This window comes from Narcine bancroftii, chromosome 3 (genome assembly GCF_036971445.1).
Source record: "Narcine bancroftii isolate sNarBan1 chromosome 3, sNarBan1.hap1, whole genome shotgun sequence".
NCBI lineage: Eukaryota > Metazoa > Chordata > Chondrichthyes > Torpediniformes > Narcinidae > Narcine > Narcine bancroftii.
In genome coordinates this window covers 145,064,406-145,083,118 of record NC_091471.1, presented here as the reverse complement: position 1 = coordinate 145,083,118, position 18,713 = coordinate 145,064,406, and the positions used below count along the sequence as shown (strand labels likewise).

The 18,713-nt window shown below is 40.8% G+C and overlaps 1 protein-coding gene across 11 annotated transcripts in view; it reads right to left on the bottom strand.

Moving 5' to 3' along the window:
- ugl (ureidoglycolate lyase) overlaps nt 1–18,713 on the bottom strand; it is a 72,189-nt gene that overhangs the window by 35,705 nt on the left and 17,771 nt on the right. For all 11 annotated transcript variants that reach the window (XM_069925352.1, XM_069925360.1, XM_069925351.1 and 8 more), the window contains 5 exons: nt 13,776–13,866; nt 11,745–11,821; nt 11,524–11,634; nt 3,884–3,943; nt 2,487–2,643 (listed from right to left, as the gene is read on the bottom strand). In XM_069925352.1, coding sequence (XP_069781453.1) covers nt 2,487–2,643; nt 3,884–3,943; nt 11,524–11,634; nt 11,745–11,821; nt 13,776–13,866 — 496 coding nt within the window. The remainder of the gene's footprint in view (nt 1–2,486; nt 2,644–3,883; nt 3,944–11,523; nt 11,635–11,744; nt 11,822–13,775; nt 13,867–18,713) is intronic.

The window sequence follows — 18,713 nt, the reverse complement described above, 5'->3', positions numbered from 1 at the left end:
GGCCTCACCTAGGGTGAAGGTCTGGAAAGTGTTGGCATAAACGAGCCTTTGTCTCTCTAGCAGGCCATGTGCTCTGAGAAAATCAGCTCCTGGTAGCGGTTGTGTGACTGCGGCGAATGTGAATGTCCACCTGAACTTAGTATTGCCGAACTGAAGGAGTAGCCTACGCATATCAATTGTCTGGATAGTACTGCAGTTTGCAGCTTTCAGTGATGGCCCAGGTTTTCTGTTACGTGTGTCAAATCCCGAAGAGGAAAGTGCGCTGATCTCAGCCCCTTATCCACCAAAAATTTCTGGCTGGAATGTTTATACCAGATATATAAAAGGCTGTCTCGATGTCCAGCCGGCAGAGCCATTAGCAACAGCTGGCCCCAGCATTTTTCCTGAAACACACAGGGAGGTTGGCAGTGGCGAGCTTCTGCGCCCTATCGTTGATGGTAGAAACACCAATGGGTGCTATCCTCATCCTGTTGTCTCCTGGCCGACTGGTTTGATTGATCCTGCTGTCAGTCTAATGTTGGAGTTGCACGGTTCTGATGCTGTGAGCGGGATCTGGTGACTTGTCCTACGGATGTCACGCTTTCTTGCTTAGCCCACCATAGAATCTCAGCACAGGCTGCGACTCTCTGTGGGTCACTGAAATCCTAACCGGCCAGCAGCATGTGGCTATCTTCTAGCAACAGCTCCAAGAAAGCCTGCTCAAACACGAGACAGGACCCATCCCCTTCTGCTAGTGCCAGCATTTCATTCATGAATGCGGAAAGGTTCCTGTCTCCCAAGCCATCCAAGTGAAGTAAATGGGTCGCTTGCTCTCTTCGTGAGAGGCCAAAAGTATGGATGAGCATACTCTTGAATGCCATATACTTGCCCTCCTCTGGAAGCTGCTGTAGAAAATCGGAAACTCAACATGCTGTCTTTTGATTCAGGGCACTTACTACATAGTAGTACCACGTGGAATCAGATGTTTTCTGCCCCAACTGGAATTGTGCTTCTGCTTGGTCAAGCCATACACATGGTTGCAAGGTTCAAAACAGTGGCACTTTCAGAGCTACTGCATGCATTGAAGAAAAAATTTCCATGTTGGGGTCCAAATATTGTTTGAAACGTCGGGGTCACCAATGTAGTGAAGTATTCTGTACTGAGCTACTATAGACATCTCTATACACTTTGTCAAATTGACGTACACACTGTGGAGTCTAGTGCAAGACTGAGACCTCCAGGGTATTTCTGACACAGTTTCTGTCACATAGACAGGAAGTGACATCATCAGTGATGTCATCAGCTCATATAAAAACCTGGATGCAGGCCAATTTCCCGCATTTTCCACAGCAGGTCCACCATTTTGGGAGCCAGTTTACTTGCTATCACACACTATCTATTAACTTCAAAGACTAAAAGCTCCCAGAATGATAGGCTCTTAATTGCTTAAAACTGCATGTACACTCATATTGCTTGGCCAGAGTCCGGAGCTCGTACTGGGGGAGGGGTATGCGTGTAACAGCCTTTATTAGGTGATTCCAAGGGGAGGATTCACTGGTACAGTCAGCATGGAGGCGGGCCAGCCATACATACAGAGATGGTAACCAATAGTAAATGCAGTGGTATCGCCACAGACATACAGCACAATGACAGGCCATCTTGGCCCACGAGTCCATGCTGCCGAATTTATACCCAATTGACCTACACGCCTCCAGTATGTTTTGAACAGTGGGAGGAAACTGCAGCCCCTGGGGAAAACCCATGAAAACACAGGGAGAATGTACAAACTCCTTACAAACAGTGTGCGATTTGAACCCTAGTCCCAGTCGCTGGTCCTGTAAAGGTCTTGAGCAACTCCTATATCAACCGTGCTGGCTCTTGAATGAGACCGTTTCTGCCAAATGGAGGTGTTTTCAACTAAAGCAAACCAGGAGAATTCTAAGAATTCAACCAGCCCCAGCAAAAATAACCATTGGCTAGATGTATCACAGGAATACAGTTTCGTCACATACTCCTCAGAAACGGGATCAAACTGCTCTTTGCTGATATTTATGTTCCACACAGGACCCCTCCACCACACTTTCTCGCTATTATCTCCACTCCTTTATCCTTTATGTAGGTTTCCAGACTTCCTTTTGCCTAAACTGCTCCAAGAGAAAGTCGATTTCCAAAGCAATCTCAACAGAATTTTCTACTGAATTCATTTTTGGATTAACTGTGAGTTCTTTAGAGTGATAACCCCAGTTTACAACTTTGGAACATTCTTCAGATTTTTTTTAACATATTTTGTCTTCCCCTTTATTCCCAATATTCTGTCAATTTTAACCATCTTTCCAAATGTTGCAGTGAATTTTATGAAAAACCAGAGGAAAATTAAGAAAGAACTTACATTTATTCAGCTTCAAACCACATTAAATCATTGGTTAACGCTACAAATATTGCAATTTAAAACAAATCAGGTAATAATTCTTCCAAATTTTAACATAAATTGAGATAGACTTGCTCACCCAATTTGCTTACAATAGAGGCTGAATAATCCCAGATCCCACAGTTCAGGCCAGCAGAATGGTCTCGCAGCTCGTACAGAATCTCCTCCATCTCAAATGCAGCAAAGATATTTTCTATTAAGACTGTGGCTTTGATGGATCCAATGGGTAAACCCAACTGAAACCAGTAATACAATAAGATTAATGTTGTTTCTCTGTCACAGGGTCAGATCCTCTCCCGGGATTATTCAGACTCCAATGGACTTTTGTTATTGTACTCAGGGTGAACATTGATAAACAGACCCTCATATATTGACCCTAACCTTCAATTAGTTTCATGCCTCTGCACTGATCATCTATTACAGATACATAGGAAAGTCCAGCAGCATCTTTTGTGTACTTTTATAGGACAAACAAAGGAAAACTATTTTTGTGTTTCTGTGTTCATTATATTGAACAGAATTTTGAGGATATAAAATACTGTTGTGATAGCAGGGGATTTTAATTTGCTCAGTATTGACTGGGATTGCCTTGGACTCAGGGGCTTAGACGGGCAGAATTTATAAAATGCATTCAAGAAGTGGTTTTAAAGCAGTATATCGTGTCCAGCAGTACCCAAAATTCTCGTAGGAAATTAAGATGGGCACAAGATGGAAGTGTCTGTGGACGAACCGTTTGGCAACAGCGACAAAAGTTCAATAAGTTTCAAAGTACTGGTGGAAAAACATGTTTGATCCTAGAGGTCGGGTCTTAAATTGAGGGAGGGCTGATTTCAGCAGCGTGAAAGGTAGTAGCTGCTGCAGGGATAAACAAGATCTGAAAAGTGCAGAGGGGGAGTTTAAAGGTGAGAGAGAAAGAGCTCAGAGTTATCATGTTCCCTTAAGGGCAAGAAGCAAAGATGGGAAGTTAAGGGAACCAAATTAAATTGAAAATTTGATCAGAAATAAGAAGAGAGCATCTGCTAGGTATCTGCATTTGGTTTTGAGTGAGTCCTTCGAGGTTTATAGGGAGCGTTGGGGTGAATTTAGGAAGGACATGAAATGGCGAGCAGGACAAAGGAAAATCCTATTATCTTTTAAGTGTATTAGAAGCAATCGTGTAGCTGAGAAAGTGTAGGTTCCATCTCGTCTAAAGAGGGAACATGTGTGGAGCCAGGGGATACAAGTGGGACCCTAAATGAATACTTATTATTAGCATTCACCAGGGGGAAAGGTTTGGACACTTATCCTAAAATGTTATGGGAAGCAAGGGAGGAGATTGCTGGGGAGCTGACCCAGATTTTTGCATCTTCATTAGCCACGGGTGAGGTACAAGAAGAGGAAAGCTTAAAATGTAATAAAGAATACAGATACATTTTCTTTTATTAATCATCTGCAGCTTGATTTCAGCATTATATCTCACGTCCTTTGAAACCATACCTTTATTTGAGCCCAAATAAATATCTTATTCCACAATCTGGCCTCCCCATGACTTTCGACCTGCAATTTGGCGGAACAGATAAAAGAATAATTCTGTAAACTTTGCTAATATGCTTCAGGATATATATTTGAAGAACATATAAATCATATCATACGTTAAAATATTAAAGAGTCATATGCTCAAAAGAAATGTAGGTTAGAAAGTTGAAATCGCAAAGACTGCGGACAAATTGCTGGTTCATCAAATGGCACAGATTGGAAAACAAAACCTCATTTTGTGGCATAGTTAGCGCAACACTATTACTGCATCAGCAAACCGGGCTCGAATCCGGAGCTGTAAGGAGTTTGTACGTTCTCCTGGTGGCCCATGCGGGTTTTCCCCATGAGCTCCGGTTTCCTCCTATCCTCCAAACAGTGTTGGTAGGTTAATTGTGTGTAATTGGGCGATGTGTGCTTCAATAGCGGAATGGGCTTCTATCATGCCGTGTCATTTTACAAAAATTGTAATGTATCTAACATTGTGGAAGAATAGAATGTATAAATGATGAGAAGTAGGAGGGGCTCATTGGGTCAGCAGCATCCATGGAGAGAAATGGTCAGTTAACATTTTGGGTCAGGACCCGTTATCCTGAAACGTGGTCCTAACACAAAACTGAAAAGACTAGCTGAGTTCCTCCAGCAGGTCAATGCTTTTATGACAATCACAATGTCTGTAGCCTATCATGTTTCACTGTGCTGTTCTTGTCTTTTTCTGACAAGGATTAAATTTTATTTTGTTGCTCTCTGGTAGCAGCTTTTGTTGCTTTATATCAATGCATGCTTACAGTTAACACTTCAAACTTATTTTCCTTTTCTAATTTGCAAATAAAAATATATTTCATTCATTTGGATCCTCCTCACATTCCATGGCACCAGCCAAGTACAGTGAGTGATTAATGATTAACTAGGCAATGCTGATAATTTAGATAAATTTCCTTAATAGTGAGCTTTGTGACAATTAACCCTCCTACTTCCCAAATGGCTTTGAGATGGACACTCTTCGGTACTGGGAGCAGTTCACAGTTACTTTGGTTTCATAACAGATTGGAGGTGAGTCTTCAGATTCCTGAGAAAATGAACAGTGGGACAGACTTTGGTGGAGCTGGAACCCATCAGTCATACATTCAACTATTCTTATGTTTTAAGATCATTTTTCCCATAAATTGTGGGAAGTGAAAGATGGCAGCAAGCAAGTTTTTTTGTGACCAAGTACGCTTGATTTTGTTGAACCTTAACTGTGAGATTTAATAACGGTCAATAAACAGAGAACAATGAAAAAGGTAAAGTAGAAAGTGTTACGAGCCCAGAGGACCCCAAAACCCAGCAGCAATAGAAATTCACCTAAACAAATGGTTACTTGAACAAAAGTTACTTTTAATTTTCTTTAAACATGAAAACAGGATCAAACTTTAACATTACTATTAACTTAACCTAAATTAACCCCCTTCTAATTCTAAGCGCACATGTATGTAATGTGTGTGTAAGTTCAGGAAAGTTTTTTGATTCAGTCCAATCTCACCTCACTCCTCCAAGTTCACCACTATCAGGCAATTCTTATACTGTGCATAGAATTTAACATTTATGAATCTTCACCAGGCTTTGGTGCTTGAAAGGTAAATGGTTACCACTCAGGAAGGTTCTTATCAGTTTTCAAAGAGAAATTTGTTGCTCATTGGACACAAACTGATTCCTTCCAATCAGCCACTTTAGTGTCTTGCCAAAGGAACGTGTCCAATCAGTGTTTTCCAGATGATAACCTCTTTCTTTCAGGTCACCAGAGTTCCTTTTTGTCTCCCTTATTTCAAGTGAAACATTATAGAACCAGCCATCTCTTCTTGCCTGGACCACAAGGGCTTTGAATAGGCTGTACTAAGAACTCACAACCCGTCTTCAAAATGGGGTTCTTCCACAAGCTTGGCAGCTCGTCATGTTCCAGCCCCTGCTGCTGAACTGTAGAATTTAATTCTCTCCCTCTCCCTCTCAGAGAAAACCACATGACCCTCTTAGAACTGCAAACTGCATTCAGACAGAATGCAGCACTGGATCCAATCTTCTGAGTCCATTAATCTGTTGCTTTCCAAAACAATAATCCATTACTGCACAGCATATCCAATTAACACCTACTTGTGAAGTCCTTATAGGCATTCTTCAAAGTTTTTGCAAAGGCACTTGGACCCTGAACTGTCTGGCTTGAGCAAAGCTCTGGCATTTTAAATAAGTCCTGTGTTGTGAAGTGTTTATTTGTAATCTACACTAAAAAAAAATGCCACAATTTATCTCCTTTAGAACATATCTATATACAATGTAAAATATAACATAATTAAATATAACATAATCTGTCATAAAAGGGTAAACAACAGTAATCGGGTGCTGAAAGAGAAATAAAGATAAAGAAAGACAGATTAGCATCGAAGATGAGGGAGAATAAGGAAAGGAAAAGTAAACAATTACAAATTTCAAAGATCACTCTTTAAATCTTCTTAGACATCCATTACATCAGAGAACATGATTCTATCCCCATAGCAGTTTATTCCCTTGGAAGTGAGGTTAAAAAAAAAGTCATTAATGTTTCAGAATAACAAGGTATTTACTATTTACTTCAAGATTCAATTATAAATAAAAATTTGGTATAAGCGGAACATTTATAAACTGGATAAGAACTCCAAAATTATAATGTCAGAGGTTTTTATCTTTTTTTTGGAGTATTTTATTTATAATTTTTCACACAGGCCTGTACAGACATATACCACGTCCTACCAACGATGGCAGTTCACCATCACGTATACATGTATATGCACTTCTTTTCTCTATGACTGCATATACAAGCCCATGTCATTACCCACCCCCTCCCCCCACCTATAAAACTAAATGATTCATTTATACTAAAATAACACACATTAACATTAAGGAAATGAATAAGAGCACAAATAATAAAAAAGATACAATAAAAAGGAAACAGGGACTATCACGGCTCCATGGACGGCTTCCGGGTCAGTGCTCATTCTTGACTTTCCTTGATCGGGATCAGTGCGAGAGAGAGAGAGCCGCAGCAGGGAATGGTAGAAGAATCACTTCCATGCACCTATGTAGTGTATGTATGGCAGCCAAATCTTCCAAAAGGTACTGTACTTGTTTATCAGATTGTAAGTTATTTTCTCCAGGCTTACAACACGGAGAGTGAGGGAGTGGAGATGCTCAGCCACTCAGTTGACTGCCATTGTCTTTGCACAGGCTTTGAACAGCCCATTAAAGGAGCTGACGGTGGTTTTAGTTGAAATCCCATGACCACGGGTCTGCTCCAAGATGGTGGCACCGATTAATCGGTAGTAGCCATAAGGGGCTGCAGACTCTGGGTAAGCGGAGGACTGGAGCAGGGCACCAGAAAATGGGGAGACCATCCCGCATCTGATAGGGAAAAGCAGAGGAGACAACCCGTGGGGACTGTGACCATGGTGGCAAACCAGTGAAGGGGTTCTGCAGCTGAGGGACCAGTGCGTGCGACGGGCTGTTGGCGACTCAAGGTTATAAAATAAATATGGACAAGAGTGAGATAATGCCATTGAAATTTTTTGATAATGAAAGCTATCAAAAAGGCAGATTTAAATGGAATTTAGATGGAATCAAATATTTAGGAATAATGACAGCACATCAACGCCAGCACAGAGCAGAAGCTGCAGCGTGAAATGGACAACTTCTCACAAACCTGAGACAACTTCGGTCTCACTATCAGCACCAAAAAGACTGAAGTTATGTACTAGCCTGCCCCAGGAAAGCTATACGAGGAGCCGCGCATCACGGTGAAGGGCCAGAACCTCCAGGCATCTGACAACTTCACCTACCTGGACAGCATACCCTCATGCGTAGTGAACATAGACGCTGAGGTCAACACTAGAATTGCCAAAGCCAGCGCTGCCTTTGGGAGACTCCGTGAGAACGTCTGGGAGCAGAGAGGACAAAGCTTTATCACCAAGCTGGAGGCCTACTGTCTAGTGGTCTTTACAACCCTCCTTTACACTAGCGAAACCTGGACTATCTACAGCACACTTTCCAAACAGCTCAACCACTTTCACCTAAGCTGTCTCCACAGACTCCTCCATATCACATGGCAGGACAAAGTCCCCGACACGGAAATCCTGGAACGAGCTGGGCTCAGCAGCGTCTACACCCTCTTGTTGAAAGCTCAAGCCAGGTGGGCTGGACATGTGGTCAGAATGCCAGACAGCCGAATGCCTAAGCAGCTGCTGTACAGAGAATTGTGTCAGGGCAAGCGCTCAGTCAGGGGGGGGTGGGGTGGGGGGGGGGGGGGGGCAGAAGAAACGTTACAAAGACTGCCTCAAAGCATCCTGCAAAGGCTTGGCTGTCGAGATCAACACGTGGGAGACGCTTGCCCTCGACCGTCCAGTTTGGCACAGCAAGATCACCACAGGAGCCTGTGCAGCTGAAGTCAGGCGCATCATTGAGGCGCAACTAAAGCGTGCTGTGCGCAAGGCCTGAGCAACATCCACTGCCACGACAGCACCCACCCACTTGTGTTCCACATGTGGGTGAGCCTTCAGGGCCTGGAATGGCCTCACCAGTCACCTCCAGACCCATAGCCACTCTTCCATTTGACTTTGAAGCACGGTCATCTTTGACTATGAAAGACGAACAACAACAATAACAACCTTAGCGGGAAGAGTAAAATATATTAAAATGAAGGTGATGCCAAGATTACAGTATCTTTTTCCAATCACTGCCTATTGAACTACCTAAAAATTTCTTTAAATTATTGAATAATTATAAAAAGCAATTCCTGTGGAATAACAAAGTACCGAAAATTTCATTGGAAAAGCTAACATGGGACTATAAATTTGGAGGTCTTAGTCTTCTGGACTTTAAGAAATAATAATTATCAGTACAAGAAAGATTTTTATCATTCTTTTTTGAAGAAGACAGTCCCCCTTCTTGGATCCGAATGAGATTGAATTGAGTAGAAGAAGAAACAGCGCAGGACTTTAATTATAAGTGGAATGTCAAGTTAATAACAAAAAAGACGGATAACCCTATATTAATACATATGATTAGAATATGGCAAGAAATAAATTAGTGTATTGGGGGAAAAAAACAGATATATCATTAGGAATACCATTATGTAAATATGTATTTCTGCCTATGAATCTGGGTAACAAAATATTGAATTCATGGATATGTTGATGATCGTTATATGGAGAGATCTCTTATGTCTTTTGAACAATTAAGAAATAAATACAGAGTGCCGAATGGGATTTTCTTTTGTTTTCTCCAGCTAAGATGGTTGCTAAAAAAAATGGGGGCCAGGTCTGGCCCTACTTGAAATTAGTGAAATGGAATGAACAATTTGGTTGAGGAATGCACCTACATTTATAACGAAGATGTATGATGCTCTCCAGAATGAAAGTGTGAAACTAGATTTACAGAGATCGAGAGAGAGATGGAGTCGGATCTAGGCGTTGCAATAATGGAAAGATGTTGGTCTGATTGCTGTTTGGATAGTATGATACAGATTAGTGCAATCTAATTTCCTTCACCACAGAAGATGAATAAATGAAAATCTAAAATATTGGAAATGTGTTTTAGGTATGGGATAGAAATAGGAAAGTTTTTACATGCTACATGGTCATTTGTGAAGGTGAGTCCTTTCTGGCAGGATATTACTGAAATATTAACAAGGGTAATAGGGTGGCCACAGGAAACCTGGAGCTTTACCTTTTGGGTAACTTCATTGAAATAAGTAATGAATTAACTAAATTCCAAATTTCATTTGTTAAAATAACCTTAACAGTGGCTAAGAAATATATTGCAATTACTTGGAAATCTGCCTCTCCACTAAATATAGCATGATGGATAACTATTGCATAACAGTCGCATAACTATGGAAAAAACAATCACATACAAATTAAAGAACAAATATAACATATTTATTAAGATATGGCAGCCATATTGGGACCATATAGGGACCCAATTGTAATTATAAATACAATAATAAAAAGGATAATAGTAAATTCTGCTGTAGTATAAATGCAAGTGACTTCCCCATATAGAATTTTTGATGATCAAAATAAAGTGAGCCCTGATGGTGCGTGGATTTATACTGTGAAAGGGAGGGGGGAGGGGTTTTTTTTTGTTTGTTTTTGTAAAGAGAAAGTTTTATATATTTTTTTTAATATTGGAGAGTTTTTCTATGTATATTTATGGAAAAAACAAAAATAAAAAATTTAGTTATGAATTTCAGAGACAATTAATATGCAAATACAGCAATCAAACAACATTTACAAGGTAAAAGCACAGTGCTATTTTTATTAAACTATGAGGCACTGCTCTAATGTTGAGTCATGGCAGCCAACTAGCCCACAAGAGTGCACAAACTGCCTTGACCAGCCTTCTGTTTTTATGACACTAGCCATAAGATCATTGTTCTTTGAATGGTGTCATGAGATCTTTACTTCCATCCAAGATTCAAGGAATTGTTTCAATTTAACCTCCCCGAATATTGGGGGGCCAGGGGGTGGTAATCCTGTAATTTGAGAGAGGAAGGAACGTTGCAAGATTTTTACTTGAACATAATTATCTCCAGCATGTGACTCTTCAAATTAAAACATGGAAGTTAACCTCAATACAGAGCATCAGATCTGACAAATAGCCCCTAAAACACATGAAGTTCCTAGGTAGATAAGTGTGTACATGCATTGCCTGGTAAAGCAACAATTAGGAAGGTCCCAGGTACAGTCTCTGACCCGAGATGCTATCTGCTCTCAGACACACTGACAGAGGAGCACTGGTACTGCCTTTTCTCTGGTTTGCTCTCCAGCAACTCCCATGTATCACACTCTAGCTCATAAACTATAGTAAGCAGCCTTTTCATCATTACTTTTAACAAATAATAAAAAAATATGTTGGAGGTTTTGGGTAATGTTAGGTAAAAACATCATGAGCTGGAAATGTAGAAGGAGTCACCCAGTGCTGGGCCGTAACAAGATGCAGTTGTGACCTTGTACTCTCAAGATAAGAGTGGGGATGACAAATTGATGTGCAGGAAACTAGCAGAGAAGGATAGCAACAGTTTATTCATTGGACAATGTCATGGTATGATAATTTACTAAGTACGTATCCTAAGGTATATAAAAAACACCACTTGCTGATAACGGCAGAATGCGCCTTCTCCAACTAACACTGTTAGTTGCAAGTGTTATAATCCGGCAATAAAGAACAAAGAACCTTGATTTCGACTCAGTCTGGTGTTTGACTCACTCATTCATGAACAAAGCAGACCTAACAGTAAAGAGCTCACTTTTTTGATGTGGAGCAATGAAATTCCATTAAGTAATATTCTCTGTGACTTGGCATTCATTGAATACTGCTACTATTGAGGTAGTCTGTTGATAAAAATCTGGAAACACGATCCCAAACAATTTTAGAACACAAATAGGTTGCTTCCTAATTGGATACCTCCTGATTCCAGATCCAGTACACTTTACCTAGAGAGGGAATGGGAGTGATTTGAATCTGGACCGAATTAAGATGCCAGAAAAACAACTCATAATAAAAACAGTGATACAAGACTGCAAAAAAATCATTCAACGTACCTTTGAGAGATAAAAGAAAGGACCGCATTCATTTTCAAACAAAATTCGTCCACAGTGGTACATCAGTAGCCCAAAATCAAACACAGGACCTGGGACTTCCTTTCCATTAACCTAGTAATTGTAATTAATATACATTTCATATGAAATGTTAGAACTGCCAGCATCAACATAATTGATTTTTGTAATAAGTAAATAGCTTTTCAAATCAAAGAACAACATACCAGCATGTTGTGTTCAACCATGTTCCATGCTCTTGGTCTTAGCATGAGAATGGGAATCTTTGAGATATGTGGGATATCTAGACACATAATACAACAACACTGTAAACATTTAACTATAGCCATTGTATATGCTAAGAAATATTGTCCTTGGTATGATTTCCTCATTTGAAGATTATTGAATCCTAAGTATGGTGATATGGTAAAACTCAATTAGCCAGCAGATTAATAAAGGTCACTAGTAATTCTCAACATCTGAATATACTGGCTAAGGAAGGGCTTTACTCACACCCAGCACTTTAAATTGCCTCACACTGTCATGTGAAAATCATCCACCCCAGATAAGCAAGACACTAATAACAACATTAAATCCTGATGGTATTTTTAATTCTGGATTAACCAAGAGCTGTATCATCTGAGTCTGTATTTAAAGACACATTTCTAATCATTCAAACTCTAAATACTCCAGCATACTCAAAATACATCCTCCATTTTACCAATCCCTTTAAAAAGTCCAGACGAACACCCTTTGGGGCCCCTTCCTTTGCCAAAGTTCCTTTCTCACCACATATGATGCTCTTTAGGCCATTGCAAATCCCTTGTACACAGTTTTTTCCTTTCTCAATGACCAATTCCAAGGAAGTCATCATTCCTACTGCTTGGGGAATCACTGATGGGATGAAGTAATAATATCCTGGACCTCAAGTTAATGTGGGACAATGAGTCTGCTGCAGCCAGTAAATTCAGGCCTGGATTAATCATTAAGCAAAATAAGCATATTTAGCCCACCAAGGGAAGGGGGCCCTCCAAAGATTTTTCAAGTGCCGAATTCTCCATGGTGCAGCTGACCACAAAACTGGGACCCCTTCAATAAATGAAAAAAAAAATGTATGTATACAGATTATATTTAATATAGTTGTGGGGTCTGGCCTGGAAGAAAATTGAATTTTTAATCTATTATTTCACATTCAGCACTTATTGTCAGTTAGACAATGGAAGGGTTGAAGGGGAACCCTTGTTTGGCTGTGCTGAGGGTATCAATTGGCCTTAATCCGGCCCTGGGTACATCCATGATTTAACCACGCAAGTAGAAAAATCACCCTTAATATTTGGAATGCAGAAGTCTTACTGGAATTATAATATCCTAGGAACACTATTATATTTGCCTGAAAATAATTCTACCACTTAGACATAATTCGGCTAAGAGATAATTCATGGTTCCAGGCACTAAATATACAAACTGCACTTCTTTGTTGAAATTCAATTTCATTGGCTTCACCAAAATGGAATTTCAGAAGATAAATACAAAGTATGAAATGTATGTTGCATTATTTTAGACTAATCACTCAGAAGGCTACAATATGTTATTTTAATGTAGCAAATTTTTCAGGTCTTCTAATATGATATGGACTAAAGTAGACTCTTACTGTCACAAATAGTGGATTCCATAAATAATAACACAAAAAAGTGGGACCAGGCATAGGTCAAAGGCTGAAGAATCTTTAAAATGCTCTTCTCCAGAGAAATGTGAAAGCAGAATCATTTAATATATTCAAAGTGGAGACTGACAGACTACAAGAGTCTCAAGGGGTATGGGGAGAGAGCAGGAATTTAGGTCAAGTCTGGATCTATTCTTTGGCTTGGCTTCGCGGACGAAGATTTACGGAGGGGTAATGTCCACGTCAGCTGCAGGCTCGTTTGTGGCTGACAAGTCCGATGCGGGACAGGCAGACACGGTTGCAGCGGTTGCAAGAGACCAGCTGGCCTACTCCTGCTTCTGTGGTTCATGCTCGTATGTGGTATGTGGATGGAAAGAAAAAGGTTGAGAACCACAGCTCTACCCAGATCCTCAGTATCCAGTTCCATTCTTTCTGCTAACTGACCGCATGTATTCTCCTGGAGTAATTTTAATGGGAGCCCTGAAATACCTGGCTTCCACAATCATGCCAATCGTAAAAAGCAAACAAGCCTTTTCTGGGTCCTAAAATGTAAGCTGTTGCTTGGCCAAGCACTAAACAGAGGCTGGATTCTTACCTGGAAACTGGCTATGAACTGCTTTGTAAACATTGAAAAGTCCTTGGATTTGATTAAAATAGTTTGGACAGTGACCATCATCAAAATCTGTCTGTAAACGCAAATCAAAATGTATCAATTATTTAAACATGCACTTGAAGAGATGAGAGTGAAAAAGCAGTGGTTTGATTTCTGACACATTATCCCCCCCCTTAAAACACTGGTGATGTGGAGCCAAATCTACTGTGATAGAAATGATGAAGGGAACTTGTGTACTTTCTCCCTATACTAAGGCAAAGTTATGTGATATCACAGCAGTGAAAGGTTGTTACAAACCAGCTGTTCTTCAGTGTAAATCAGATCCCAGAAGGAATTATAGACATTTGCTTAATGCCCACACCTTTCTTTGATAACATTTAGTATTGTAGAATAAATGGTAGATCATATTTCTCTTTCATCTTTCTTTCAGTGATCTCCAAAAGGTTTGAGAGCTTAGATGTGCCTGATACATCACTAAGAAACACAGAATTAATTTTCTGATCTACAGTGAGTCAGCCAATCTGGTTAGCGTAATTTTGGAAGCAGAATGGCCCAGCTAGAAGAGTTGCTGCCTCACTACTCCAACAACCTGGACACTGCCCTGACTTCCACTGTTTTCTAGGTGGAGACTGCATGTTCTTCAGTGCCTGCATGGGTTTCCTCTGGATGTTCTGGTGTTCTTCCATATCCAAAACAAGTGCAGGTTGGTAGATTAATTGGCTACAGTAAATTACTTCTATTGTAAAGGTGGATGATAGAATCTCTGAGCAGTGAATGGGAAGAATACAATGGGATTCATGTCAGGTTTGTGCAGATGGGTGTTGATGACCAGAACAAAATCAGCGGGCCAAAGGCCCGTTTCAATATTGCAGGCGTCTATAACTCTAGTCTAATCTAAGGGTTAGCAATTACCTCAGTATCCATAAGATGGGGCAATGATAGACATTTTAAGAAAAAAGACTAGATTTTGTCATTTGAGTGTACTTTCGGGAATGTGAATCTGAAAACACTTCTGAAGGATATACAGACATTGCTTACTGCAAAAATCCAAAAACTGTATGCTCTCTCTCTTCTGCAGTAAAATCTTCAATACCTGATATCATTTGTCCACTATTCTCAGTGTAAATGTTGAATAGAAACATAAAGAATGGGAGGAGAGCCAATCAGCCGGTCAAGCCAGCTCCACCATTCATGTCTGATCCACTGTCTGAATACCTTTGAAGATTTTGTGTCTACAGATCTATTTAACAATGGAGACAAGTTTGTCATGCCAAATTGAGTCATACTTCTTGCTTAACAATTTCTCTCACCTCAATAATCTAATTGTATATGAATCCACTGTCATTCATTCAGATACAGTAAAACTGATAATTGTTGACCAGTCAGAAATCCCAAATGGTTTGGCACCCAGATTGGCAAAATAACGAAAATTATTACTTTTTTTAAAATAAGTTTTTTGTGATTATTTAACTTTTAACAGGGTTTCAGCCTGAAACATTGACTGCCTATTGCTTTCCATGGATGCTGCCTGATCTGCTCTGTTCCTCCAGCAAATTGTATGTTGCTTCAGAGATCAAAGCATTTTTATTTGCAATTTCCTACCAGGTCAGCAGCAACCACTCACACTTTGATAAAAATCTAGACCAATAAACAAAGGCTGTTGCTCCATACTGCTATCTAAGTTACAAATATGATGGCTCCCATTGGTCTGCATTGATTCAGAATGAGCCAGCGGTAACAGTAGGAAAGTGATGGGCTACAGCTGGCAGATAAAGAAAAAAAAGATTCGAGTCAAAGCAACCAATGCAACTGAGAATACAGGAGCTGCAGAGAAAAGACACACATGGAAATTAAACAGGAAAATATCCATGAAGGAAATGATGAAACATACAATGGATGAAATTTTGACACCTCGGTTTGAAGTGACTTGCCCACTGGTGAAAATATCTCCATGATAAGAGAATAAGTGGATACATCTCCAGGTCCTGACAAGATATTTCCTAGGACCTTGAGGGAAGATAGTTAGAAATATCAGGGGCTCTGACAGAATTATTTAAAATGTAATTAGCCACGGGGGAGGTGCTGGAGGATTGGAAGGTAGCTCATGTTGCTCCACTATCTAAAAGTAACTGGGTAATTATAGGCCTGTGAGTCTGATGTCAGAGATAGATAAATTAAAGGAGAGCATTCTTAGGGAGGGGATATACAATAATTTGGATAACCAGGGATTGATTAGGAGTAGTCAACTTGACTTTGTGCATGGTAGATCATATTTAACAAATCTCACCGAATTTTTTGAGGAGGTTACAAAGAAGGTTGATGAAGGGAAGGCTGTGGATGTTGTCTATATGGACCTTAAGAAGGCCTTTGACAAGAGGTTAGTTAAGAAGGTTCAGTCATTAGAAATTAATGTTGAAGTAGTGAAATGGATTCAACAATAGTTGGATGGAAGATTCTAGAGAGTAGTGGTGGAAAATTGTTTGTCAACTTGGAGGCTGATGAATAATGGAGTGCCTCAGGGATTGGTACTGAGTCCATTGTTGTTTGTAATATATATTAATGATCTAGATGATAGGGTGGTAAATTGGATTAGTAAGTATGCAGATGATACTCAGATGGGTGGTGTTGTGGACAGTGAGGATGGTTTTCAAAACGCAGTGGAATATAGACTGGTTAAAAGAGTGGGCTGAAAGATGGCAGATGGAGTTTAATACTGATAAGTGCAAGGTGCTACATTTTGGTAGGACTAATCAGCAAAGGTCAAACACATTAAATGGTAAACAATTGAGGAGTGCAGTAGAACTAAAGGATTTAGGAATTCTGGTACATAATTCCCTGAAAGTGGAGTCGCATGTAGATAGGGTGGTAAAGAAAGCTTTTTGTATGTTGGCCTTCATAAATCAGAGTATTGAGTACAGGAGTTGGGATGTCATGTTAAAGTTGTATAAGGCATTGGTAAGGCCAAATTTGGAATATTGTGTGCAGTTTTGGTTGCTGAATTATAGAAAGGATATCAACAAAATGGAGAGAGTGCAGAGAAGATTTACAAGAATGCTACCTGGGTTTCAGGGTTTGACCTACAGAGCAAGGTTGAACAAGCTAGGACTTTACTCCCTAGAGCATAGAAGATTGAGGGGTGATTTGATAGAATTATTTAAAATTATGAAGGGGGACAGATAGAGTAAATGTGGATAGGTTTTTTTTCCATTGAGAGTGGGGAGATTCAAACAAGAGGACATGGATTGAGATTGAAGGTGGAAAAGTTTAGGGGAAACATGAGGGGTCATTTCTTCCCACAGTGTGGGATGAGCTTCCAGCCAAAGTGGTAGATGTGAGCTCAATTTTAATATTTAAGGAAAGGTTGGATGGGTGAGTGGGGTATTGAAGGTTATGGATGGGTGTGGCTCACTAGGACTAGGTGAGAGAAGGTACTCGGCATGGACTTGAAGGGCTGAAGTGGCCTGTTTCTGTCCTGTAATTATTATATAGTTATATGGTCATCACCCTGGTCACAACCTCTCCTTGCTGCTGCCTTTTGAATGAAGGAACAGAGCCTGAAATCTAGCACCTCCAGGTTCAAGAACAGTTTTTTTTTCACCCCCAAATATCTATCAGGGTCATGAAACCTCTCTTACTACTCTAATCATAAACTACTCCAGCACCACAAAAAGACCACTCTGCACGAGTAAAACACCACCCTTTTTCTTGCACCATTGCAACTTCTTCTTTGGCTTGGCTTCGCGGGCGAAGATTTATGGAGGGGGTAAAATGTCCACGTCAGCTGCAGGCTCGTTTGTGGCTGACAAGTCCAATGCGGGACAGGCAGACACGATTGCAGCGGTTGCAAGGGAAAATTGGTTGGTTGGGGTTGGGTGTTGGGTTTTTCCTCCTTTGCCTTTTGTCAGTGAGGTGGGCTCTGCGGTCTTCTTCAAAGGAGGTTGCTGCCCGCCAAACTGTGAGGCGCCAAGATGCACGGTTTGAGGCGTTATCAGCCCACTGGCGGTGGTCAATGTGGCAGGCACCAAGAGATTTCTTTAGGCAGTCCTTGTACCTTTTCTTTGGTGCCCCTCTGTCACGGTGACCAGTGGAGAGCTCGCCATATAACACGATCTTGGGAAGGCGATGGTCCTCCGTTCTGGAGACGTGACCCATCCAGCTCAGCTGGATCTTCAGCAGCGTGGACTCGATGCTGTCGACCTCTGCCATCTCGAGTACTTCGACGTTAGGGGTGTAAGCGCTCCAATGGATGTTGAGGATGGAGCGGAGACAACGCTGGTGGAAGCGTTCTAGGAGCCGTAGGTGGTGCCGGTAGAGGACCCATGATTCGGAGCCGAACAGGAGTGTGGGTATGACAACGGCTCTGTATACGCTTATCTTTGTGAGGTTTTTCAGTTGGTTGTTTTTCCAGACTCTTTTGTGTAGTCTTCCAAAGGCGCTATTTGCCTTGGCGAGTCTGTTGTCTATCTCATTGTCGATCCTTGCATCTGATGAAATGGTGCAGCCGAGATAGGTAAACTGGTTGACCGTTTTGAGTTTTGTGTGCCCGATGGAGATGTGGGGGGGCTGGTAGTCATGGTGGGGAGCTGGCTGATGGAGGACCTCAGTTTTCTTCAGGCTGACTTCCAGGCCAAACATTTTGGCAGTTTCCGCAAAGCAGGACGTCAAGCGCTGAAGAGCTGGCTCTGAATGGGCAACTAAAGCGGCATCATCTGCAAAGAGTAGTTCACGGACAAGTTTCTCTTGTGTCTTGGTGTGAGCTTGCAGGCGCCTCAGATTGAAGAGACTGCCATCCGTGCGGTTCCGGATGTAAACAGCGCCATTGCAACTAAATATTTATTTTATAGCGGCAGGCTAGAATGCTAGTTTAAAACAATGTACCTGTTTGGTTGCAACAAGTAAGAATTTTGGAGCCTTTGTACA